Raw genomic sequence first — 27,038 nt, 5'->3', positions numbered from 1 at the left:
GTGGCTTGATCTCAATATGACATTTTAACCAAGTTGTAAATGTTGCTTGAAAGAAGGCAAACCTGAAGTAGTAAATACTTTAAACCTAGAAAAGTGTACCATTTAGAAACAAGTTACATATCCATGCAAGCTATCCAAACCATCTGCAGCTTGTTCCCCACCCTCCACCCCTCTCCTGGAAAAAAAATTATACAACTAAGACATACATAACACTGAAGGCCTACATAAGAAAGAAATTTGGTCACTGAAGAGAAAATGTTACAAAATTTCTCCCCTTCCTCTCCTTTATACCCCGAACAGCTGTAAGAATGTTTTAGGGGAAATAAATGCTTCTGGAGTCTTTCTACACAAGGGAACTTTGGTTTTGCCATCTGGCAGAATTTAGGACAAATCCGTTGTCATTTGACATGTTTAGACTTAATCTCAGTCAAACTCTTGTGCTGGTGTGTCAAGAAGTTTCAAAAGCAGGGCACCAAATGCACATACTTGCTTTAATGTGTACTACCAAAGGCTGCAAAATGCTTAGAAAAGGAGGTAAGACTACAAAGTCTATGTTAATCTTTGTTCAGTTAAGTACATTTTATGCTTTATTTGAACAAGCATGATCAGAAAAAACATGTTATTTTTTTCAATATATTTGCTGCAGGAGGAGAGAAAAAATCATTTATGCTTATGCCTTTATTTATTAAGTTCCGGTATTTCACTTACTGACACAGTTAGGTTCCCCCATGGCACATCAGATGCAGATATATTGTAGTCCTGCCAGTATCGTAAGGTTTTATTGCTAGGCTGTTCTGGTTCCACACAACTGCATCTGAAAAGATGAAATAATGTATTTTTCCTTAAAAATAAAAAATGTATCATATATCAAGCCAAATTATGAACTTTATGACATATTGAAATTTTGCTCTACTTTGACAGATAATTTTAGTTCAAATGATAATTTTAGTCCAGCACCAAAAGCTCTGCGAACTTCTGTGTCCATTGTTTTTCCTTTCCCCACAGCTGCTTTAAAAGCATGCTTTTCGTTTTAAATTGTGTATTTTAATACACAAAATGTGACAAAGCAGTGTGCGAGGACAATACTGCAAATAGGCAATTTAAAATCAAAATTAAGACTTTAAAGCCTCTGAAGCAACTGTGGGAGGCTTTTTCTTTGACAAAGCCTTCAAAACATACAGGATACTCTGTAGGTTCCAAGATGTCAAATGTCCTTTATAGTTCTCTTTAAATTAATTCTACTTTAAAAATCTAGAGTACTATCTATCTTGCTAGTATTTTAACATGCTTATGATGGCTGCAAATAAATTCTGTACTCTCCTTTCTGATAAAGTTTTAAGGAGTAGCTGGGGACAGGGTAACATCTGACTATAGAGTGGAAAGATATTAAGCATACATTTGCATTCCAGTTCTAGAAGAGAATCACTTTATTCATTTAGCTATGCCATCTATTTTCTCTGTGGCTGTTTATCTTTCCACAAAATTACAATTCTCATCTAGATTTGTAATATTTTCTATATAAGAAATTCTACCATCTACATTATGAGTACAGAATAGTGCCACAGTATTTCGATTACAATAGCTGCATTTAATATATACATAGAGATTGATTTTAAATGCAGCTGTTTATAAAAGAAAGAAAAACCCCTTACAGCCCATGAACAAAAAGCAAAAAAAAAAAAAGCAACAGCATTCAGAGAAATAGTGGGCCTGAGCCAAAAGTCATCGAAGTAGACTGGATCTTTCAAACATTTAATATACTTTGGATCAGGCCCCAAGTGCAGAATGAATGCGTGTTCAATGCATAGCTTAAAATATTACAAAATGGATTAAATGAAGCACATCACTACTAGTGAGCTACAGCAGCATAATAAAGTCAACAAACGGTATGTCTATTTTATCGCAAGGGAGTGTTTGATGTTCATGCAATACAGAGGTGGCTATTTCAGGTTACTACTGTTTCCTGAGAGCACAGGAGCTGCCCCTGATGTCCATCGCTGATCGCAGACTGGCCAGACACTGGGAAATGGCCCATTGGGGTTTGATTGATAGGCCAAGGTGATGTGGGCTGTTCAATCACAGTCACTTTCTCACTAGAAGGGAAGACTCTGCATGTCACCAACACGACATGGTACAGCTACACTTGCCACAAACTGCAAAATTACATTTAAGTTAGAGGAACAAAAATTTCTATTTACTTAGTCAGAAAAGTGACAATTGAAGCTGTAGTTTAATACAGCTTAAGTAATTCACCTTCAGATGAGATCATCACCCTGTTTACTTCTACATCGATACCACTTTCCTCCTTCACAGCATTCCAGTCTGGCCTTTACCAAATTTCACAGGCATTTACCGGTGGCAGATGGTTCACCAGCAAGTGACTTGTGCAAACTCCACCCATGCAGACCAAAATCACCCTGCACCCAGCTTTTGTCAGTGAATGGGTCCACAATTAGGCCCTAACAGTAAAGATCAGATCCTGCTTTTGTACACAGATCATTCAAACAATGATCTCAGTGGTTTCATAGATCTAACATTACACTATTTTCATTATTATATGTCTTTTGGCAACACTGACTGACGTTTTGATGTGAGATTGTATCATGGTACAACTGTCTTCCAGCATGACACTAACTGCTTAACATTATAGAAATGTGAGACAGCAAGACACTCCCTGTCCAGCCCAGAAAACACAACTGGTGGTACCATTCAGTGTCAGAACATAAAAGCTTATCTACCAAAATGTGACATTTCATAACAGATTTAATTGCTTCAATGATGACTATTTCCCAACACAACTGACCTGCAAGGAGAAACTCACATTACTGAAATAAGGCTTTCTACTTTAATCTTTTAAAACTTTTAGTCTCCGTCATTTTTTTACTCTGAGGTGTCAGTTCTCGAGAGAAAAAGTAAAATATGCTGAATTGTTAACCACTAACACATCTTTCTATTTTCTTGATAAAATATCACTCAGGAGACTGAAATAAGTAAAAATGTATTGCCTCTTGGAGGTTCAAACGCTGTTAAGTTCTTGTAAAGTTGTTTAAAGTACTAAGCGCTTGCCCACTACAAGAGACCTCTCTGGAGTTCATGCTATTACCAATGAGCAAGAGACTATACATACACCTATTTTCTAAGCAACATATTCAGCTCCAAATACAGTACCACTTAGCAACGTACTCCCATGCCTTTTAGTGATAAGGAGTCAGCAATCATCTTTGTTATGCTAGAAGATAGAGAATGATTCGTTTGATTGTCTTTCATCATGGCTAGGAAGAAACTGCTTGCTTTTATGGCTAGAATATAGGCAGGGAAGAATCTGACACTGGTTGTAGTGGCAAAAGCATCGGTGTCACTATAGTGGGGGGGGGGGGGGAAATCTCTGCTGCCAATCTTACAACATACCCATTGCATCACACTGATGATAGAACAATACTTTTTGCATCTTTACCCTTTTGGCTACCGCAAGACATTCTGATCTCCTGGGAGCAATTCAGATGTCTAAACATGGGGGCCTATATACTGCATGGTATCCGTTGACATTCATGATGGGTTGGCACATATGTGAGAGGGTTTATGGTGACTCATGCTTTTGTTTTCACAGCAGCTGGAGGCTAAGAGAACTAAAAAGGCACTAAATATCCAGTCACAGGTCACTCACTCCTTTCTGTAATTAAAATGTCCATAGGGAGAAACTGGTGGAGCTTGCTTTCTTCGAGGGTATTTAAACATCCAATATAGCCTATTACAAAGTAGTTTATACATCTGAGGTAAACTAATATACCGTTTCAGACAAGACAGTCTTCAAGAAACGGCAGAAGAACTGTCATAAGATCAGACCTGACAAAAGGAGAAAGTAACAGAAAAATAATGGCCTGAACCTGCTAGCTAGAAAAATAACCAGAGTAAGGAGTCTTTATTGCCTTTACATCTTCCAAGGTGCTCAAGAAATCTACTGCAAATCAGGATGGGGACGAAAAACAGATTAGAAATAATACATTTCAGGACTGGCTGACAAACTGGTATCCTCCAGAGCCTGTCCTCGCTCCCTTTTACAGGATGATCAAGACTTCAGCTACATCTTCAGCACCAATCCAACTGCAATAGTACAGTATATAGTACACGGATGGCAGCCCCCTTCCTTTCTTTGTCCTCCCAACCTCCACTCATTTTTCCTAGCTCTTTTTGCTTCTGTTTCCTAAGTCTCAATTTCATCAACTTGAGGCAGCCACCATAACTTCGCTGTGTGCAGCGTTTCCTACAACTTGTCCTTTTTTCAAAGAACAGCGCTAGGATTTGACAACAGCAGCTTCAGGATATCTCAGACAACTAGCAGTGTTTGTTCGGCCGAAGGAGTAGCTATTACTACCCTTAACAGCATCAAAAAGACTGTCTGTATGATCCCTCTTTCTTTGGACAATAGGAAAGGGAATACAGGTTAGCAAATTAGAAACCTGTTATATGTAAAGTTGGGGAATATTTTCCCCCTCCTTTGTAGGTAGGTCAGCAATAAAAGATAAACATCGTTGTTACTCAACAACTAGTCAGGCGAAGGGTTCTGTACTAAAAGGACTTTCATCCTGACTGTAACTTCCCGTTTACTGCAAAACAAGAAACTAGCCAACTTACCACCTCTCCTTCCTAGACGGGCAAAATCTCTTTCTGGCTCACTTAAAATAGAGAATGAGATTTCCTCAATATGAATATTTATTTTAATAAAAAAACAACAGGCAAGTATGACAAATAAGTTACAAAATGTGCTTGTTTAAACAATATGTCTCACTGAGTATCAGAGCACATATTTGTTAATATGAGTAGGAAGTTTTTCCCCTAAGACAGAGCACACTCTGTGAGTGTGCTGTGCACTGATCACATAACAGAGACAGAATAAGAAGATGGTATGAAATGGAAGGTAACATCACTAATTTTGTTTTAAAAGTAAGGTATTAGAATGTATGTGTAAGTATTCTTTAAGTTGTATTTACAAGGCTGAAGGAAAGTACATCGAAAGCAAAATGCTATGCATGTTTAGGTTATCTCCAAGTACACCACCTTCATATGAATTATGGGCACTCAGAGTCCTTCTGTTTGTCTAACAACTGCTATGGGAAGGGGACAACAACATCACAGACGATGACTTCTCTGTTGTGCCATACCTACAACACCTGTATATGCCTGGCATTGTATTTACCATATTCCTTCTCATGTCAACATTCATAATGACAGAATCAAAGTCTCAGTGGAGAATAGACTGGAAACAAAATAATTAATACCGATGGGAAATGGACTTTTCAGTTAAGTTCTGTTCTCAGTATCACAAAACCCTTTCAAAGCACAGCTGGCAAGACAAGGTTTTTCTTCTTCATTTATTCATGAGATCTGCCATCCTGAATTAGACCATTGAGTCATTAACTTCAGTAGCCCATCTCTGACAATCACAAACACTGGTAGGCATCCACATATATTCCTTAAAGTTGTAAGTCTAGATAGTTTAGTTCGTGAAGTTGAGGAGGAAAACAGAAAAGCTTATAAAAGTACCTAGACAATGCACTCAGCAGCATAACAAATTTCACACACACATAGAGAGTGTGAGATATAAATCTGAGGGGGGGTGGAACTGATGTTACAGTGATGAAATCTCAAAGAATCAGGTTTCTTTGGACAGCACATCAGGAGAAGAACATTGTTCTGTCAAGGGGAAAGTCTAGAAAAACAGGTTTATAATCACATTGTACTTTTTTTTAACCTTGACTGTCACTCATAAAGGTTGGTCTTTATTAGCTGCCTGGTGCAGTACGCAGTCCAGGCATTCTTAGCAGTTCTGGGGTATGTAACTGCCATACATAGAAGTTAATGGGCAGAAAAGTAAATGTAATTACGTGAGATGTTGACAATTCATCTGGAAGCTTTCACTGAGAAATAGCTCTAGGATGTCACTTCACCCGGCTTCCAAAGTTAGAAAAACATACACCTGAAGAGAAGAGATTCACTATAACGCTGGTTCAGAAATAATATACTGTAATACACTATAATGCTATATGGTCAGCTCAAGTTTTGATTGTTTAGGTGTAGTGTAACAATACACATAAATGTACTGTAACAAAACCACAATCTAAGCCTTGCTAGATTTTGAAGGCATTGTGTAGACCAGCTATCAACTACAAACTGAATGCTGTAGAGAATTACTTAACAAGGAGACACATTTCCAAAGTGGAGGGGCTGAGTAGTAGGAAAGAATGAAGCAAGGTGGGTGCTCCCTGGGCTCAAAAGAGGGAGAAGGAGAAAAATGAGTCAATTGGGTTGGGCAGACATAGGCAATTCCTAGAATAAACAGAATAAAGAAAAATCATTTCTGGATTCTAGGGCTTGTCAAGAAGCAAAAGGGAACCAGCAGTTAAACTCAATGATGGCCGTTGCCTGGTTCTGGGAAGAAGAGGGACATTCTTTGGGAAAAACACACAGGATATGGCACAGTTACTTAATTGTAGGGAAAAAGAAAAAACAGTAAAGAAGGGGAAAAGAAAATCTACACTTATATCTAAGGTCAAATAAATTATTACAGGAATTAGAATTCAATTACGTGCCTGGGATCCTAATGAGAAATTCTGTGCTTATCATCACTGACTCTTCTCATTCCACCTGCAGCTTAAGAAATACAGGGTATAAAACAACATAATTTGCATTCAATAATAATGTACTAAGTTATATAGATAATGAAAGAATTAAAACTTGCTTGTGCAAACAGTGGTATGCACAAAACTAATCTTCACAATGCCTTCTAGAAGCCATGGTTTCTATAGCCTGCAAAAGATACTGAGATTGACATGATCTTGGCTCCTTAATTACATCAGAGTGGGATTTTCTACTCCTAATGCTTAAGTGCATGTCAATACCAAGACAGATTGCAATATGTGTATTACGATGCCAAGAAATCACTTTAAAATTATTCAAAGTAATCTGTTAATAATTGAGTAACTTCTGGTAAAGAATTATTAAAAACAACACGAATTCATCACTTTGAAAAAAGAATTAATAAAAAACAAAAGGTATATAAAGTCCCAAGGTCTAAGCAACCTCATACTGAGAAATAACTGATATTCTGTATTCTAACTATCTTAAAATGTTTGTATTTTAAAGAATACTGTATTGCTTTCTAAATCACATTCCTTTCATCCACAATGCTTACTTTGTTTTCCTTTTGAGAACCTCTGCTTTTAATCTACCTAGTTGTAGCATTCTCCTTTCCTAGAAACAATGATATCCTAATATTTAATATATATATTAAAACTGATGTGCATCAGTGTCCTAGACAGGATTCACTAACTGGAAATATATTTGCTACAAGGGTAGGAAAAAGCAGGAGGAGGAGAGTGCAGAAATCAGAGTTGCTATGCCAACCTACAAATGCTAATGGCATGACAAATACAAAAAGGTCACAGGAAAAAAAGAGAGAGAGAGAGGAGAGAGGCTCAGATCAAAAAGTAGGTATATTTTATTTAATAAACAATGTAGCTACTGTATTTAAATACCTTCAAAACAATGCAGTTTAAAAAGAAAACAATTGCAGCACACTAGCATGCTGAAAATCAGGATGTCTTTGTCCTCCTTTAGATTTAGCTCTTAAATCCCTTATTCTTTATCATCCATATCATAAAGATGGTGTTTTAAGAGAAAGTTACATATGAATTCTGAACACATTTGCCTGCAAGTAGATCATCTGAGGATTAAGGCCAATATTTCAACACAGAGTAACAAACAGGTATAATAAAGAAAAGGAGTAAAAAGTGCAACAGGACTAGTTCTACATTAATTAGATCATGCAAGAAAAGGTATTTTTGTCTTTTTGTGATAGAATTCTGTAAGAAACTCAAACTCCTACCTTCTACCTAAAACGGTCAATACAAATTTCTAAGAAATCTCTTAGGAGGACTTTCAGCTGGTTTTCAAATATTTGTGTCTGCTTGATTTAAAAAAAAATAAAAAATCCCAACTGTTCTGAATCTTCTTTCTATAGTCTTCTAAGGTTTGTTATGGTAGATACTAGTAATGACTCCTGTAAGAGGAGATGCATGCAGTGCAGTCTTTTACATCCAACTCCTGCAACAGACTGTTTATGACAGAATTCACACCCACCCAAAATAAAGAACGGGGTTTTTTCTCACTTGAAATATGGTTCCAATCTGATGGAAATACCAACCATTTTAAATTACTGTTTTCTTTGTCTTTCTAGTACTCCAAAGGACAGTACGAACATATGCCAATGACTTCACCTGGGTCAAACTTACGTCTTTACCAGGGCAAAGGCAACAGCACTGGGATGCAGACGGACTACCTGTGGACACCAGAGCACCCTCAGAAAGACCATGGAAGACAAGAGGACGGGCCACAGCTTACACTGAAAGCTTCAAATATGTACAGTGTCCTGACCTATTTATCATCAACTTTTTGAGCAGGCAACAGGCAGAATACAGAAAACAGCAATTTTACAGTATAACCTGAGTTTTCTAGCATAGAATTGCAGATCCAAGATAAAGTTTTTACATACGCTTTGGCTGAGCATTCAAAGAGAAATGAGTTGCTCAACCTTTTGAAGTTCACCCATTGCTAATTAAAGAACTGCCAAGGCTTTACTAACAATTAAAAACTTGTCTTTAAAATCCCCAAAGAGGAAAATGCAAACAGCTGTTTTAATTAGCAAAACAGCAGATACTAATTAGCTTCTGTAACAGAGTATGCTGGTCCTTTAAGGACAGGACCAGTTTCAGCCCAAGTTTGTTACCCATCTAAACTACAAGTTGAAGGACTGGAGTCAGCTGCTGCAGCAGAAAAACCTTCTCATTCCTTGTGAAAGCAGTATTCCCCAACTTCAAGTACACAAAAATGAGATTTTCATTTCAAGTAAGCTTTTATGCTTATTCGTCTACTAGTTTCTGATCTTTCTGGAACTGAGACATGTACAGACATTTGAGCGGTGATTGAGGGTTATTTGAAATGTCTTGCCTTGTGATGATCCCGTGGGGATTATAATTGTGATACCTTCATGTTCTGGGCCACTGTGTCTGGACCGACTAGTATGTGCATATCTGCACAGCAAACCCATGAAGTTCAGCAGCACCAAGGCTGCTGTGAAAGCACTGGTCATTTGAGAACAGGCTGGAATTACTGCTTTGCTGTGTTCAGAGCACAGATCCTTGGAATCGGCATATGTGCTCTTACAAGATAATCAATATGCATACTGGCGTTTCAAACAATAGGTTTTAAGGTTAAAAAAATATAAGCCACATCTCATAAGAGCTATGCTGCCTATAACTATGCCCACAGCTAGTCATTTCAGTATTAGTGGGGTCAGTTGCCATGGACCACCCCATAAATAACTACAAAACTATTGGATCAAATGATTTTGATAGCTATATATGTATTTGAAACCACCAGGCAGGGGTCAAATCTTTCTTCTAAACATGTGGAAGACACTTGTCCTTCAGGAATTGTGTTTGGAAAATCTAAAACTGTTGTGCTGGTATTCCAACACTGTAGGATGGGACAGGCCAATAGCTGTAACTGGAGGAAGACAACTGCTGCTCTTTTCCATTCTGCGTGCTCTGCACATTCTACATTCAATGAAGACAGTTACAAAGGGCAGGCAGCGAGTAAGGAATACCCTTCAAAAATCAATTTGGGATTCTGATTAATTAATAGAATTTTAAATAAAATCAAAAACATTTATTTGTAAACATAAGGACTATGATGATAAAACACTTTCACAAAATATAGAAATACATATCACTGTACCCTTATACAAGCAAGACTGTTAATCTTTTTTCTCTGAAATCTCAAGCAGTATCATGGGATTCAGCTAACCATCAGTAAAGCTAGCTACCTAGGAATTTGTATTACTCCGTGTTTATGCTTTTCATTACATATTTTAACATCTCGGCTCCGCCTGCTAAATAGTTTCTGAATATTTTTTTGTCTTTGTATAGTATTTCAACATCTGTTTTTCAAAACTGTATGAGAACATCATATTCTCTTTCCCTTTGAGGTGACTACTTTGAAGTGGTAAAGGAAGAAAAATAATCCACAAACACTGTACAGAGTAAAATATCGACTTCACAGAAGTGACGTTAAATAAGACCAGGTTATAACCTCAACCACAATGCATGGTCTATTTTTGATGTTTATTGCTTTCTCTTCAAATTAATATTCCTCTGTCTACTGACGAAATTATTGGAGAGAAATAATTTTTTTTTTCAGCATGATGAGAGAGTATGCCACAGCAGAATTATAGTTTCTAGAATTTAACTTATTCTGTGTATTAAGGTGTATGATGTACATTCAGATTCAGGATTTGATATTTTTCCAGTGATAACACACACAAAGCTCAAATGTTTTCTCTGTTGCTGTGTTTTGGTTTTCCCAGCTTAAAATGCAAATGAGACATTTGGTGGAAACACTCCTGTTTTTCCAGTGAACAGAAGATGTGCCACTGTTCAAGCATTATTCCTTTTGGGCCCCACCCATCAAATGGTTCAGTGAAGTAATAAAGACATTTCTGGAGGGGGATCTTCTCTGAAAACGCTTTTTAATGACATTTTAGTTGCTGAGGTGACCAGGCTTAATTGGCCTCAGGACAGACTAGGATCTTGTCCTTTACTAGAATTCTCACATCCCAGTAACAAGTCTATGAGATTTTACTTCTAAATTAAACTATATTGATTAAAGCCATTAATTTTTTTATTCCCCAAGTAGAATACTACCTGTCAAAACTCCACAATAAAGTAAAGCTGCTTAAATAGAGTCATACGAAAAAGCTTAATCTTGTTACTAAGAACAAAATGATTGTCACAAAAATCAATGACTGCTGAGAAGTACCTAACTATTCCAAATCCACTTCAGTTCTTGGAGCTTGAACCATAGCTGCCAGAGAGGTTAAAATAAGGGTGGTACATCAAATTATATCCTTTTTAGATAGGTCAGTATTTCAATTTGGACAAAAGCCTACCAGATAAATACAGTGGCTGTACACCCAATAAAATATTATAAATCATCAGTACAAGGTTATAGTAAGAGATCGTTGAGTTGCACCTCATTAAATAAAAATATGAATAAAGACCTAAAGATGAGGTCCCTCCAGCTCCTATTTCTTATTGTAGGACTTCCAAGCTGTGTGTCTGTAAGCTTTTCCAAACTCCAAGTCAAGGTATTTTTTTACTTATCTTAAGTAAATGTGTACTGCTTGTACACATACCTCCAGTAACTACTACTTCCACATGGCAGCATGAAGCCTAATGCAATAGCTTCCACATGTTAAGTTTGCAACTCCTGCAAACATTTCCTGCTGTGCACTTTTGTGCTCCTCACAGAGAAAACATAACCTATGGAAAAAAAAAACAGCATTAACATAAGAAATCTTACTTACGAGTACTTTGTCAGCAGATCCAAATCATTGTGCATGTTGATTGGATACGTCTCACTGAGATGAAACAGCTTCTCTAAGGCCTCGTAAATGAAAATGATGCAGATAAGAGAAGCAAAAGCTTCTTCAGTAAACCGGGTAATGTAGCAGACTAGGGAGCTTGCATCAGTTGCGACAAGGATGATGCACAGGATTGCAGTCCACAGTCCAATGCTAGCTCTCAGAGAAAGGTATGACAACCCATACTCTCTGAAAAAAAGAAAAAAAAAAATTAAACACAGTTTATCTTTTGCCCAGCCAGAGTAAAGGGAGAAGAGACATCTCCAGAACTTCCTTTGCTGATGGATGTGCAATTCTGGGGACAGTCTGAATCAGAAATTATTTACCTGCTGTGAACTGAAGATACAGTCAAGTCACCTCTTGACCTGAGCTCTCCTCCCAGTTAAGGGGACATAAAGAGCTCTATCTCTACTAAATTGAGGGAGCAGCTTTCAGAGTAGTCACATACATGAAGTGTATAAAGTCCACCCACTTTTTATCCTATACCCTGCCTTATCAACAGACAACATCTGCCAATTTCTTCTTCAGCTGCAAGAGTAGCTACAGGAACGACTTTCATCAAAATCATGTATGCTTACTGCATATAATATAAGAGCTCCAAACACGTCGGGTGATGTTATCACAGAGAACTAAAAGGTCTACCTGAAGGTGATAAAAGTTTTTGGGATGCTACGTGGGGTCTCCTACACTATGTTGTTCAGGAGGTTTAGGAAATCTTGGTGCAGAAGTCCCTGTCACAGCAATGAGGCAGAAAAGCAGAAAGGACTGCAGAGAAGCATGATGGTTGCCAAGATGCAGGCATTATTTTAACCCACACTGTGGCAGAGGTATATCATGTATTAACATAATTAACATAAATGTAGGGATATGCTGTTCTAGCATGACACTTTACCCCTTCGCTGTTTGGGTAGAGGAAGGGCAGGGTCTATACTAGTGACTACTGAAAGATGGCACCACTGCCACTGCATTTACTTCCTGGGTGAGAGATAACACCTTTTGCATGAGTTAGGGATGACAGAAACCAGAGATTTAAATGTATTGTTTCAGAGTAGAAAATGATACAATAAAAAAAATTAAAACCAACATCCTGAAGTTTGCATTCCCTTCAAAACAGTTTTGGATTTTTTTAAAAACAAACAAACAAACGAAAAACAACAATGAAAAAACCCCATCAACCTTTCTGCATTACCACCAGTTCACTTGCCTCAGTCACTGCATAATTCTCAGGCTCTGAGAGCCTAAGGAGTGCACTCCAATGCAAACTGTTCATCTTATTCTGCAGATGTTAGAACTTTGGGATGAGTGTCTCTACTTTTACTTAACACCACCCAAAGGATGATGACCTTCACTTACTTGCAAAATTTGAATAAGATCTTCTCAAACACTAAAACTGGTCCTGTGCTGCCAAGTATAGTGAGAGGCTGTCCACCAAAGAGAGAATAGGCAATTCCAGTCATGGATGCTCCAAACAGCGATTCTATTGCACTCTGAATATGATATAGAGAGAAGTGTCCATAAATTTTCAAACAGGTTCTTTTGCAATGTCTTAGTCTGTATCCTTTTAAACATTGAAACACCAATATTTAGATGTGATTCAAGCAACACTAAGAAAATACTAACCACAAACCTAGGAATGTAAGTTTGTTTTAAAAGTTCAGATTTAACACATACTATACGACCTTCAGTTGCTTCTCCCAGCAGACCACCAAATGTGATGACAGGAGACATGCAAGCACAGTAGAGAAACAGAAATGATGCCAGACACTGCAGACTGAGAGCATCCCTGAAGTCACTCCAGAAGAAGGGAGCTTTTCTTTTTATATCTAAAATCAGTCCTCCAAAAAATCTAAAAGAAAAAAAAAAAGAGATATCAGATTAATGAAAAAGGTATATCAAACTTCGTTCCACAGTATTGCTTTAAATATATTGCAGTGAAGCTATTGTTCCTTGATCAAATGATATATACTCTTATTATTCCTCCCCTCCCAGAAAAAAGTTTCTGGGAACTCTGTCTTGATAACTTTAATGAGGAAATTGTGTTTTATAAAACAAACTAATTTGCATGCTGCTTTTATAAAATATAATCATCCAGACGCAAAACTTCTGAACAGTTGTTAGGTCCCCTCCATAAAGCCCTATTATTTATTATGTGAAATAAATCTTTGCATTCGTTTAATCAGAGAGCTACCAGAGCGCCCATTTGCCCACAAATCTACATATAGAGCTTCACATTCTTTGAGAACCTGTTCCCAAACACACTTGATGATAGAATTGAATGTAGACCACAACTTTCCAAGGACAAGAACTGCCATCTTTTGTCATTTACACTTTGCTAAATATAACCAAATATTTAGGAGCAGATGCTACCATACAGTTGAAGTAAATATCCCCACAATGCTCTTTTTCTTACAGGCACCCAATGTATCAGATGTTGCTGGGGTAAAGAGGAAGACAGAGTGCCACCATCTCCTAAATATTAGAACGATCCTTCCAGCTGTCAATGACCAGGTTCTCCGCTGGGAGAACGGCTTACAGCCGGACGGCCATCATCACCTCTACCCCACTGTGTTCACCAACACTGCAGCTGAATCTTTAGCCTTATGCCGGTAGGAATGATATTTAAACATCACGAGGCAGCAAGGTAAATGAAAAGTCTATTGCACAACTACACTGCACTAAGGCAACCACTGGCAGCTGATACAAAATTTAAGTATTCCTTGGGGCAAATTCTTCCTTCTGATGCGTGTATATTGCAGCCACAGTGGTAATCATAGCCTCATGTACCAGGACATCTCAAGGCTTACCGAGGTAGAAAAGAAATGCTAGAGCTGCACAACCCAGAAACCTCAACTACAAAATAGTCATAAGCATTCATAATATATGTCACAAGACTATTCCCAACTTTTCCTTCATGCTGTACAAAAATAAGAAACGTTAATCAAGTTTAACAGAGGTCTGACCTTTATAAATAATAGAGAAATGAGCTTGTAATAAACACAATGTAAAAACTCAAATCCTCTTACCCTCTCCCCCTCTCTGCGAATTAGCATCTATTGTCCTTTTCAACTAAGTGGTACACAAATAAGGAAAGTGCCTGAAAAAAATCATATACCAAGCCAGGCATTTGAGAGAGAACCAGACCATTATGATTCCTTTGGAAGTGCATCACTTCAAACACTTAAGATTTTGCGTATGTTTTCACTAACTTTCCAGTGCGTTGCAGTTCTGGTCCAGAGTGTCCTCCAGGTTGTTCTGCGTCCCCATGGGCAGCAGTTCCATTTGGCACTCCTGGGATCTTACGCTTCTCCTACCAGAAGGAAAAGATACTTCTCGTGGGTCTTAGCAACCAGAACATAATTTTAGCAGAGGAAACAAGCTTTGAGAGTTGAAAGACTAAACATGTAAATTTTATTGTAAGATTCATCAATATAACCTCTTCATAAGCTGTAGAGGAGTTCTATAACAGGAAATAATACAAGGAATTGTGGTCTAAGAAATTTAAAGAATTAATCACAGAAAATCTTGTATCAGAAAACATTTTAAAGAGTAGCAAGCCAGGCTGCTTTGACCAATTCTTGCAATAAGCTTAGAACAAAAGCAAACCATGGTGTTCAGAAAAATCAAAGATGCTCATGACCAATTATCCCTGAATTTAAGATCTTTAGAAACAACCATCTGTCTTTATTCCAAAAAGAACTATTACTGAACTACACGAAATGTTATCACTACACTCTACACTTGCAAGACATGGGTTCTCTTAAAGTAAGTTAACCAAAAAAAAAGGAGCATGCAAAATGTCTATATATAGTGTCTCTGATAAATGCTAAATTAATGAGACTTAATTCTACATAGCAAAAATGCATCACAACGTTAACATTTAAAAGCATCTGAATTTACTGAGTACAAACCTGAGAGGGAACATTTTTAGGTGGTTCTATTCGAATTGTTGGGTCCCACTCTCCAGGAGGGAGAACAGTAACCTGATCAAGAAACTCATCAATTCCGGACACCAAGTCATTGCGGTCTTTTGCTTTGTAAGCAACATCATGGAACACCTGTGAAAAATGGAGAAGTGTATGTGGGAAGAGATAGGGAAAGGAATACTCTCATAACATTTTTCATGATGGCAGCTTTTCTCTGAAATATAATGCACTTCATGCAGTTCCCACCCCAACATGCAGTTCCCACCAGACAATCTCAGCTTCAACTGACTAGAGTTTCTGGTACATAGTTTTTTATAGAAGCTCCCAGCTGCTATGGAAAAACATCCTTATAGCTGCTAAGTGTTCTAGAGTACAGCTTTAAACACAATTAATTACACTGGAAAGTAACTGTGTAAAATGGAATCTTCTCGGTGAAGATATCCTTGCATGTGAATATTGTTTCTCATTTTGTTATCTCCTTATGGCAGCACAACCTGGGCTGTTACAGGATTATGAAATGAAGTAGAATGCTATTTGTGCATCATCAGAATGATTAGCCACATTTCTTCCGGAAGATTACACATTGGAGATTCCCTATTACACCTCTTCAGTCAGTACAAAACGACTAAAACCAAGCCATGACTAAAAATACCTCATCTGTCATTAGTGTTGCAATCGATCTTCCAATCTCATGGTATTGTTGCCCTTTACCCAGTGGTCCAAGAAGAATAAACAAAAACCTGCGAATAAAAGATAAATTAAAAAATTGTAAAGGACAGATGGTTGGAAGTACCTATATATACTACAGAAATACTTATTTAAAAATTGGACTAGAAGAACCCGTAAGACAAATATTCTATATAATCTCCTTCACGATCCTCACACATTTAAACATGAAGCTCTGGTTAGAAAAAATGCGAAAATAGCTTCCAAAGATACACGATAAGCTTCACAGACTTGACTGAGACTATCAAAACCTCCTTACATAACAAAGCTTATCTTACATAATAAATATATGCAATTATAATGTATGTCCAGAACACATTACTTTATTTAATTCTGTAAATTTAACAGAATCAACTATTTTATGGTAGTAATATTATTGCAATAATGGGGAAGTTAAATTACCCTGAATAAAAATAATTTTTAAATCATTCTTACTCCCATTAAGGCTCTAGACAGCCACTACTCTAGGCTTGGGGCTAGTAAGGTTCTATAAAATGCAGAGGAGAGGTTCAAATGAAATAACTGAAGATCTCAGTTATTGCTAAAAAGCAAAAGACAATTTTTTACTAACATTATTAATTTTTTTAAAGAAACATTTTTGCAGAAATCCTTAATTATCCTAATTTTAAATGATTTAATTTTCTGTTGGAGAAAAATAAAATCTGTTGTTTTCCTTTTGGTGTGGTGTTTTTTTTTTTTTTTAAAATGGGGAGCTGGAGCAGGTTAGGAGGAAAGGCTTCAGAAGTTTCTTTCATAGCCAGCTCAGTCCATTCTTGGAACATATAATATCTTCCTTACATTCAAAAATTAGAAAAAACAAAAAAGTCATATCCAAATTAACTACAAAGTAACTACAACTTAAAGAAAATTTTATACTGTTTATCTGACTAGGAGCAAGGATCCGAGTCTCAGCACTGCACTTCATAGCATAACACCAATGTTATGCTATGAACACACTTTCCTGAGTGTGACAAACAACTGGAATACACTACTGCCTTCTGTCAGAATTCTGCTTTTATTGAAACTAAAAGAGAGAAGGGGAAAGAGAGACACAATACGTGTACAAACATATGCATAAATATAAAAAAAAGTGAGAGACTGCAATAATAGTTAAATCAGTGAATTCAGATATGAGAGAATCACTTTGGAGTTTTGATCTGAATCAACCCCAGCAGGAAACAATGTAACTGTGGATCTATTTAAGTGTTTTCTATTTGACTACAAAGTCTATTTTAGACATTTTTTAAAAATGCCTCATCATTTGTTCTCAGAACCAAAGCACTTAATCAGAAACAGTTTCAACTTAGAAAAAATGAATCTAATAAAAATTTATGGTTGAGAGTCACATTCACTACCATGCAAGTATCTACAAAGTAACTTTTAGAGGAGTGTGATTATTACAGCATGTTTTTCATCCATTCGCTATCAATCGAATCACATAGTTAGTTTTCTCCCTTTATTTAATTTCTTCTTCATTTTTTTCTTCTGGACATGATTATGCAGCATCACAGAGGTGGTTTCAATTCCAGAGGAAATATTCTAAGCAGCTGAGTATTTCACCTTAGTATTTCATCTGCAGTATTACCAGTTTGTATAGGATAAACTGTGTTGTAACCTAACAAGCTATCATGTCTACTTCTGTGAAGAAGACATCCACACACACAAACAGGATGTTTCTGAATATACCCATACATCATTTAAAGGATGAGTGGAAAGATGTCTCTAAGATGTTTCTGTTAAAGAAAGAGCCAAATTCATAACTCAATAAATGACAAAGTTGAAGGTCACATCACCCTGTCTCCACAAGTGTCATGGTTCAACCCCAGCCACCAACTAAGCACCATGCAGCCGCTGGCTGCGATACTCAGAAAAACACGAAGAGAAATAAATCCAAATGTACCTTGTTGGAATTGGAACTTCAGCTAGTCCCGTAAGGAGCACTGCAGGAGATAACCTAACAAAGGCAACAACTGCACGGTCCAGGAACTCTAGTTCACCAACTAAGATATTTGATGCTTCAGCTCCAGGTGGTATCTTTTTCATGAAATGTAGGTCAACCTGAGAAAAGTATATTAAATTACAACCTAAAAGCTATTCACAGAGATTTGTTCCCCCTGATCTGCTGACAGATATTTTCTGGTCACTGCACTATAAACTTAATTATTTCAATTATACAGTTTCAACTATTCTTGTCTATTGAATAATTTTTTTAAAATAAAAATGTTTCTCAAAACCAAACTGATCTTTCATTATTTGGATGATTTTTCTTGGAAATAGAGTTAAAGTACTGCAGAATTAATTTATAAAGACAACAAATCACATTCAAAATTTTGTTAAGAATATAGTACTAATTTCATAGTAGCACTTTTTATCGATCACCATAACAGCATCAATAATTCATAACAGAATCAATAAGTCATAACAGTAGAAGAAATTAAGACACCTAATTTTTCCATAATTAACAATTCTGGAAATCATTAATTCATTGCTGCTGTATCATAGTTTTCCTTCTACTACTCCGAGACGTATTTTTGGTTTTGGATTTAATGGAAGACAGTTGCCCTTCCACTGAAAAGAACAGAAAATAAGCTATGACCATGACTGTCTCAAGAGTAAACTGAAAGAACAAAGCAATATAAAAACTTCGGAGTTTTAAGGCAGTGATGTTGAATTTTGTGGGGACAGTAGGAAAAGACAGAGAAACAGCTTCATCATGACATTGCTATATAAGATCAAGGTCTTTGCCTAGGAATGTGTTCATTTGTATTTATTTCCTCAGTAGCAGTCTAGAGCTTACTCTGTAACAAAGATCGACGTGCAGTAACAGAGTATATAACATATCTTTGATTTCATTATGCACCAGTATTGTCTACATTTCAAAATGCATGAATTTTGTCATTTGCTTTCCTTTTATTAATCTAAACACAACAACAGCAACCAAATCCAATATAAACTGTTAAAGTGGACCATTTTAATGTCTATCTTGCAGCCATCTGTCAGTACTAGTTTGCATAGTTTTTGGTAATATTTAGAAAATTGTTTTCTTGCAAATGGCTCTGGCACTAAATCAGAAATCAGCTATAACACAGTTGCCTGTGTAATGAAATCTTATTTTGCCGGCATCACAAAGAAATCACAGAATGGTAGGGGTTGGAAGGGACCTCTGAAGATCATCTGGTCCAACCCCCCCTGTCAAGGCAGGATCACCCAGGGCAGGTTGCACAGGAACGCGTCCAGTTGGGTTTTGAAGGTCTCCACAGAAGGAGACTCCACAACCTCTCTGGGAAGCCCGTTCCAGTGCTCCATCACCCTCACAGTGAAGAAGTTTTTCCTCATGCTGAGGTGGAACTTCCTGTGCTGCAGTTTGTGCCCATTGCCCTTCGTCCTATCACTGGGCACTACTAGAAAAGAGACTGGCTTCATCCTCCTGACAACCATCCTTCAGATATTTATAGACATTTATAGGGTCCCCTCTCAGCCTTCTCTTCTCCAGACTAAACAGCCCCAGGTCTCTCAGCCTTTCCTCATACGAGAGATGTTCCAGCCCCTTAATCATCCTCGTAGCCCTCCACTGGACTCCCTCCAAAAGTTCCCGGTCTCTCTTGAACTGGGGAGCCCAGAACTGGACACAATAATCTAATTGTCTAATGCTGCCCTAAGTTAATCTAGAACAAAGACCAAACACCTCGCAAAGTTAAAGCAGCATCAAATTAGCTTGGAAGGTTGGAGACCATGTACTTTTTTAAGGTGAAGTACCAGTGAGGTAAATTCTATTCCCCACTCAAATCACAAAATAACTCTTCAGGGTTAAATACAAAATCCCAACAGATTCACTCTGCACCTAATTTTGGTGTCATAGGTCATTTATAGTTGAGAAAAAGGAAGTAGTCTTTCAGGCACATAGCAATGTGCATTCTGCACTGATTTCACCTTGTGAATGGATTTAACAAGTAGTAACTGTCTCATGTACAATATGCTGCAGTTGTCACCTTAAGGTTCCACTAACATACAGATCACAGGATCAAGATTCAAATTCGAAAGGAACATTCAGTGTCCCATCTACCAGATAGACCATATTTCCAGATATGTTTCCTGTAGTATTTATCATCTTGAGATTCCAAATCCTTTAGGTCGTGAACAGAACCCCAGTTAAAAGCAAAGTAGCTGGCAGAGAAGCATCAAACTGGGCAAATACACCCAAACCCGAGGAGCTGCTTCCACTACATAACGAGAGCAGAGGTGGCCCTGGAGTGAATCTGGGGCAACGGCAGAAGCTACGTCCTTTAAATGCTTCATCTAACCTATCTGTCACCGAAATCGGGAATAAACCTCGTAACACCAATGTAGTGTTAAAAGGCAGGCATTCTTTATTCACGGCGCCGGGAACACGGGGGATAGCTCCTCCTAAATCGTGTTCCCGGCGCCGGGAATAAAGAATGCCTGCCTTTTAACACTACATTGGTGTTACGAGGTTTATTCCCGATTTCGGTGACATATCCATTATATACCTCTTATCGCAAGAGGTCTTTAGCTGGAGAGACCTCATGTCCATCTTAATCTGCACCCTAACCTGAGCCACATTGATGACCTGGCACTAAATAGTCCCAATAAGCTCCAGTTAAACATAAAACTAAATAACTAATGAGGAGGCCATTCCCCTCCAGGACAACTCATGGACTGAAAAGTGTGGTGGGGGCCTCCCCCAGAACCACACATAAGCTGACATGAAGACAAACAGAAAATAGCCAACATCACTTCTTAGGAAAGAAGTGACAGGTATTAATTGAATTTTTTATAAACAGTATTCAAAAACAAGGCAATTATTTCACATGGTATTTGAAAGACCACATACTGTCTTGAAAGACCATTTGTCAGTATGGGAACAGGGTTTGATTCAGAAATACAGTTTCCATGAGGAGCGCAGGAACGTTGCCATAAGAAGGGATGCGAGTGCAGTCTCTTTATGCATTTCGTATTTCAGGGCTCCCTTCAGCCTCTGGCATAAGAAGCAGAGACCAGCCAGATGCAGTTGTTAAACTGCCATCCCCATCCTGCTCAGACACAGGATAAAGTGGTGCTGTGACAGACCGCTTCTATATCACTCCAAGAATACAAAGTCCTTGTGGTGTCCCCAGAGGAAGAGGAGTGACACATTTACAACTACAAACATCAGAAATTATGTCTCCCTCTCTGTGCGACTGAAGTACCATTCAAGACAGCTTTTAGTGCCATGTCTCGCATTATTCATAAACAGTTACCAATACAATCAACGCAGTCTCAGTGCTGTATTCAGATGAAGTCAGCTTTTGAATGAAGTCCAATATTTGGAATATTAGAAGTAGCCCAAGGGAGACAGATTAGCAAGGAGAGAATCAATGAGGTAGTCAAAGGTGCTTTTTTGTAGAAGATAAATGAAATTAATATGTGGAACAAAATTAGAGCAAGAAATCACAATACTCAAGAGAAAATTAGTGTACTGCTCTACTTTCCTCTCAATCTGTGCATGTAATTCCAATTATAACCGTTGGGAGTTCTTGCAATAGCACATTTCAAGGGGAAATTGTACTTTACTTATTCATCTTCAAAAGAATAAATGGATCTATTTAAAGGCAGTCAAAGGTATTTAGATTACAATCCCTTATTGTTATTTCATTCCTGCAAAAAAAAGTTGATCCTTTCATATTCCTGACATCCTTGTTGATATCTAACGCTGCTGAGGCTAGCCAAAAGATAACATGTCAATCTCTTCTCAGGCCAGTTTAAATAGGAAGAGCTCTTTTGATCAGCAAAGCTGCAGCACTACAAAAATAGTGAGTGAAGGATCAAATGATGCAGCCTCCATTCTTGTTTAATACAAACATCATGCAGCCAGATAATGGACTGGGATTTTGATGCTACAACACTCAAAGCAACAGGTGAAACGTGCAAGAAAAGCACTACTGAAAGTCATGTCATTCCCTTTGGGGAATGTTATAAGCTTCACCTCTGCACAGCTTAATTTTGAATAGACAGCTTTATTTATACTTTTATATCCTTTACAAAACTTTACATCTTGATATTAGAACACTTGCCAAAACAATTAGTTTTAGTTAACACTTTTAATATAAATACCAGGAAATCAAAATCATATTTGGCTTCTAAAGCATTATAAACTTAGTTTTAAATATTGTCAAAGTACTAGCATTAGAATTTTAGCAACTTGTTACTGTTTATAGATCTCCTTGCTACCTCTGTAGAAATGTGGTCCATAATACATCCCCAGCCAGCCTCCTTTCTTCTCACTGTCTTTGACAAAAAGATCTGTTTCCCATCTTTATTTCAGCCATTTACCATGCCTCGTCTGGCATGTTCAGTCAAGAATTCAAACGATGCAAATAGCTACTGCTGCTAGGAAATAAGTCTGGCACCAGATGGAGCAATCACATAACTCTACTTTTAGCACAATGGCACTAACATTAGGATGCAACAGACTCAAAGTGCTGTTCTTCAGAATTTTGGTTTAAATCACCTTTCTTCACTTACTCAACCTTTGTTGTATTAATGTGTCAGCTGAAGTCATCTATCCCTGTCAGGTCTGTCATCTGTATCTAATGTGACAGTTTGTTTTAGGTACATACAGACTTCTTAAACAAATTAGGATTCTCCTTTACATTAAAGCTGAGAAGCTGTTTGCTTTTCTTTGCTATCTAACATTGAACTGTCATTGCAATCTCCACTACCGAACAGTTAACATCTTTTGTGGAGTGTACTGAAATATCTTGGCTTGCCAGAAGAATTAACTTATAGGTTTACAGAAACACATTCTGTTTGAGACATCTGGAATCCACGAGTTCAGGTTATAAAAAGCGTAGTTTGCATTCATGCATTACTTCTACAAAAAGTAAAAATCTGAAAGGTAAATCTGAATTATAAGAATTCTGAATTACTCTCCCATTTAGACAATGTTATGTTAATTTGTAAAAATTCCCCCTACAAATATACACCTATGATATTGTCATAGATAAATTTATCTATGTTCCTAAACTGTGATTCTCTGTTACCAGTAATTTATCAAGAAAATGAAAAATTCTTTTTTGTTATATACAAGCTGTGTTGCAGTGCACACGGAACTTTAATACTGAAGTAAAATTTGCACTTCACAGCTTTTTCCGATTCATCACATGGATTAATTTTATTTAATTTAAAAGATCTCTCTGTTAGTCGGGAAGCTCTCTTCACCATCAGTGAACACTTACCTTGCTAAAGTCAACAGTGCTGTTTTCTCTGCTCACATCATTTTTGTGTTCAATACAGGCTGGAGCAGACTGTGGGGAAACAATCTGACCTGCTAAAAAAAGTACCATTATTACAGAATACTAAAAATTACTTCTATAAATAAAGCAACATCTAATGAAACAGTTGTTAAAGAACTACATACTTTTTGTATCATATGTATATGAAGCATCTAAACATGACATTTTAATTAAAGACTTATTTAGAATAACACATTCTTAAAAGACAGAACATTTATCATGTGCAGTTAGGAACGGGAGAATGTAATTTAGAAAATGTAAAAGATATTCCTGAATATTGGAAGACAAACTTCCTATGCCAATTAAAGCTTATGATATTTAAGACACTACATTTGAGGAAAGTCCTGCATTCATATAGTTTTTGTAAGTAATTTGAGGAGCTGCCAATTTTGGGCAGTATCTGTCTACAGGAATACTCCTCAGTGAATAAAACAGGATTACTAATTTTCATAAATTTACTCATGTGTATAAGAATGTCATGATTATAACAACAACTACAAAACCCAGCATAAAAGTAGGCTGCTATAAAAATAGATGTATTGGAAATTATGATGATTTAAAAGCTCAGTATTGAACAATGTGATTATTGGCACGTATAAAACCAAGGTTTCTGCAAATACCTTTTCAAAAAATTCCAGTGAGGATTTAGTAAAGTATTTTATAGAAGTTTTAAAAATATCTCAAGATGAGAAGTATTTAAACACACCTCAGTCTTGTGTAAATAAGTAGTAAGCCTTGTGACCAACAAAATTTTGCCAACGAAAGCTCAAAAAGAACACGATTAAGTAACAAGTATATGTCACATAAAGCGTATTTTTACTTAACGCCAAAATTGCCCTTTGCATGGCCTGAGGCGACCACACACACAATGTGGGGGGCGTGGGGCTGGCGGCAGGGCAGCACACAATCCCCACAGGGTGATGCGCCATTCCCTGCTTGCTTTCACGCTTCCTCCCTCCCTGGCACGGCAAGAGCCACGCACAGCTCTGAACACCACAACAAAGTACAGGAAAAAGTATCAAACATATGAGCCAACTATCTCTTACTGCCCTAACACATACCCAGGAATAACTGCAGAGTCCAACTGGCCCAGAGTCAGCATCTCATGCCCAGCATATATTTGTTTCCATAGCAAATAAATTCTCATATGACTGAGAAATGATGATGTGAAAACATTGGTTCTGGTGAAAATCAACCTACACTTGCACAGTAACAAAGACCATATGTTCACAATACTTGAAGACAGTCAGAAAGTCCTAAGCTAGGCACATTGTCTGGGCAATTCAAAAAGCTACAGCGGGTCCCCTCACACCGCTGTTACTCACGCTTGCAGTCCAAGCACGGCCTCAGCCACAGCCAGGCAACAGAGCGCTTCCGCAGTCTGAGCGGGACAGGAGACTTCCAAGAGTATCTCACCCATTGCCAAAATACTGCAAGTGGCTGGAAGTATCCAGCTTCTCCAACAGTTGAGCACTGCAGTATCCCTGTCTAAGTCTGGTCATGAATTCCCAGTTGAAACACTTGCTCAAGGAAAAGGTTGGTTTTCAGAAAATCAACATCTCATTTTTCACTAGGCATATCTGTCATGACACAAAATAGGTTTTAGCCTCCTGTGCTGCATTCTGGTAGCTTAGCCAGAGAGATTTCATTTTGATTAGGAAGTACAGGAGCAGAATGTTTCAAATGTATTGCTAGAAATCTTATTATTAAATGTATCAATCTTAAAAATGTAAATATTTGCATTTTCTCTCTGATTCAGGACAAGGACAGATCAAAACAAGAATAGAAATTAGGGCTTTTGTTCAGCACTACAGTGAAATAAACAGAGAATGGCAAAAAAATAGACATGACAAGCATGTTAACCTAACCAAGTAGATAAAAATAAGTCAGGACTAGAATTTACATATGACAAGAATAAAGGGCTGATTTCAGAAAGCAACATATTAATGTAACTTAAAAGAATACACATTTAAAAAGACTTTTAATTCCTAAATGTCACAAGAGACAACTTTTGCAAAGCTAAAGACAGAAATTATTAAATATGCGAGATGCTTATAAACGGTCATTCCATTCATCTGTTCTAATTAGAACTTAAAGGAAAAACCCTGAGTTTCATCATTGTCACACTGTCACCTTTACACTATGTATCCCCACACACTACTTCACACCATAATTTTTTTCTGTATTGTTTATTTAGCAGTCTTAGAATTATTTTTACAGGAATTATCCTGTAGTATTATAACTATCAAAAATAATTAATATATAAATTTGACTTCTGTAATATTTTGGATATTTTAATAACGTAACAAAAAAACCTTCCACTAATTATCACAGAATCACTAGGTTGGAAAGGACCTTTAAGATCATCAAGTCCAACCATTAATCCAGCACCACCATGTCCCCTAAACCATGTCCTGAAGCGCCACATCCACACGTTTTTTGAACACTTAATTCTGACACAGAAGTCATTAAATGCTCAGGGGAAATTCCTGTCCTAACTTACTCCCAGAAAACTTTAAATCTAGTAATATTAGACCTTCTTAACTCTTAATTTTCTTCCTTTTAGACATTCATCTATATTCTAGGATCTATATAAAGGGGAATATTTGTAATAATTACTCATACTAATATACATACTATGTTATAAAGACATTACAGGAAAGCAACAGAAATAGTAGTTCATAATCTTTCTGTTGCTAGTTAGGGATTTACATTTACACTTTTTTTCTGGACCCAAAAATTCAGTAAAATGAGAGCAGGGATATCTGCCAGGGAGATAAAACTTGACCAATAAAGAAGTCAGAGTGGACCACCTGTTAGAATTAGGATACTGAAGTTTTAACATCATAACTGGAGGTGTTAAAAGCCTCTATGCAATTAGCATCTCAGTCCAAAGGCTAGTTTTTCAACATTGTGTCCACTTTTCTTTTAGGAGAAAAATATGTAAAATTATACATAGGAAATAAAAGCCACAACCAGTAAGTATGTGAAGTTTACAAGAATAGCATATGTTCTTTTTCTGTGCCAAGAGAAGACCTTGATTTACCCATATGCTGGAGTAATCTGAAAGAACACAAGTTTTACCTTGAGGCAGTAAGAGATGTTTAAATAGCTCTGCAACTTAAGACAGCTTTCTGGATCTTGGAACAAGAAGGTTGGGGTTTTTACTGTACTGAGTAACAATCAAAGATACATGGTAGAGAAGACAGGTAATTTCACTTTTCACATCATAGTCATGGGGAAAGCTTTTTAAAGAGCATCTTAAAACACGCTGCAGGAATGCGTGTTTCTTATGCAACAATACAGTCAGCAAAATGCAGACCTGGAACTTGGTCTCGGTGTGGCCCTTCCACAGAAAAGTATGACAAAAAGTGCTGGTTTTTGGAGAGATTTTTGCTCCTGTACACATTTAGTTTGTTAAATGCCTGTATATTTTGCACTAGATAGTAGGTAGATACAGACGTATGGTGGCCCTCTCCCTAGCAGCAGTACGGTTAACCACACAGTTATTTCTGTATTTGGTAGCTTCCTCCAATTCTGAGCTATAAAGCCACAAAAATTCATAAATTAATGTAATTTTGTGTACAATTTCATGTTGACTTAAATCAGATGCCTTTGAGG

The 27,038-nt window shown here is 37.2% G+C and overlaps 1 protein-coding gene across 3 annotated transcripts in view; it reads right to left on the bottom strand.

Annotated features, from left to right (window-relative positions):
• The window catches only part of SLC4A10 (solute carrier family 4 member 10), a gene marked incomplete at its 5' end in the record, with an annotated part of 165,923 nt that overhangs the window by 21,853 nt on the left and 117,032 nt on the right, over nt 1-27,038 (bottom strand). For 2 of the 3 annotated variants that reach the window (XM_082001332.1, XM_082001331.1), the window contains 9 exons: nt 709-814; nt 11,420-11,665; nt 12,830-12,963; nt 13,148-13,322; nt 14,683-14,783; nt 15,385-15,531; nt 16,052-16,139; nt 18,026-18,183; nt 23,361-23,452. In XM_082001332.1, coding sequence (XP_081857458.1) covers nt 709-814; nt 11,420-11,665; nt 12,830-12,963; nt 13,148-13,322; nt 14,683-14,783; nt 15,385-15,531; nt 16,052-16,139; nt 18,026-18,183; nt 23,361-23,452 — 1,247 coding nt within the window. The remainder of the gene's footprint in view (nt 1-708; nt 815-11,419; nt 11,666-12,829; nt 12,964-13,147; nt 13,323-14,682; nt 14,784-15,384; nt 15,532-16,051; nt 16,140-18,025; nt 18,184-23,360; nt 23,453-27,038) is intronic. The other variant, XM_082001333.1, reaches the window with a different exon arrangement.

Source organism: Phaethon aethereus (genome assembly GCF_964289735.1).
Source record: "Phaethon aethereus genome assembly, chromosome: 6".
In the NCBI taxonomy this organism is placed as follows: Eukaryota; Metazoa; Chordata; class Aves; order Phaethontiformes; family Phaethontidae; genus Phaethon; species Phaethon aethereus.
This window is presented reverse-complemented; position numbering and strand designations above follow the sequence as displayed.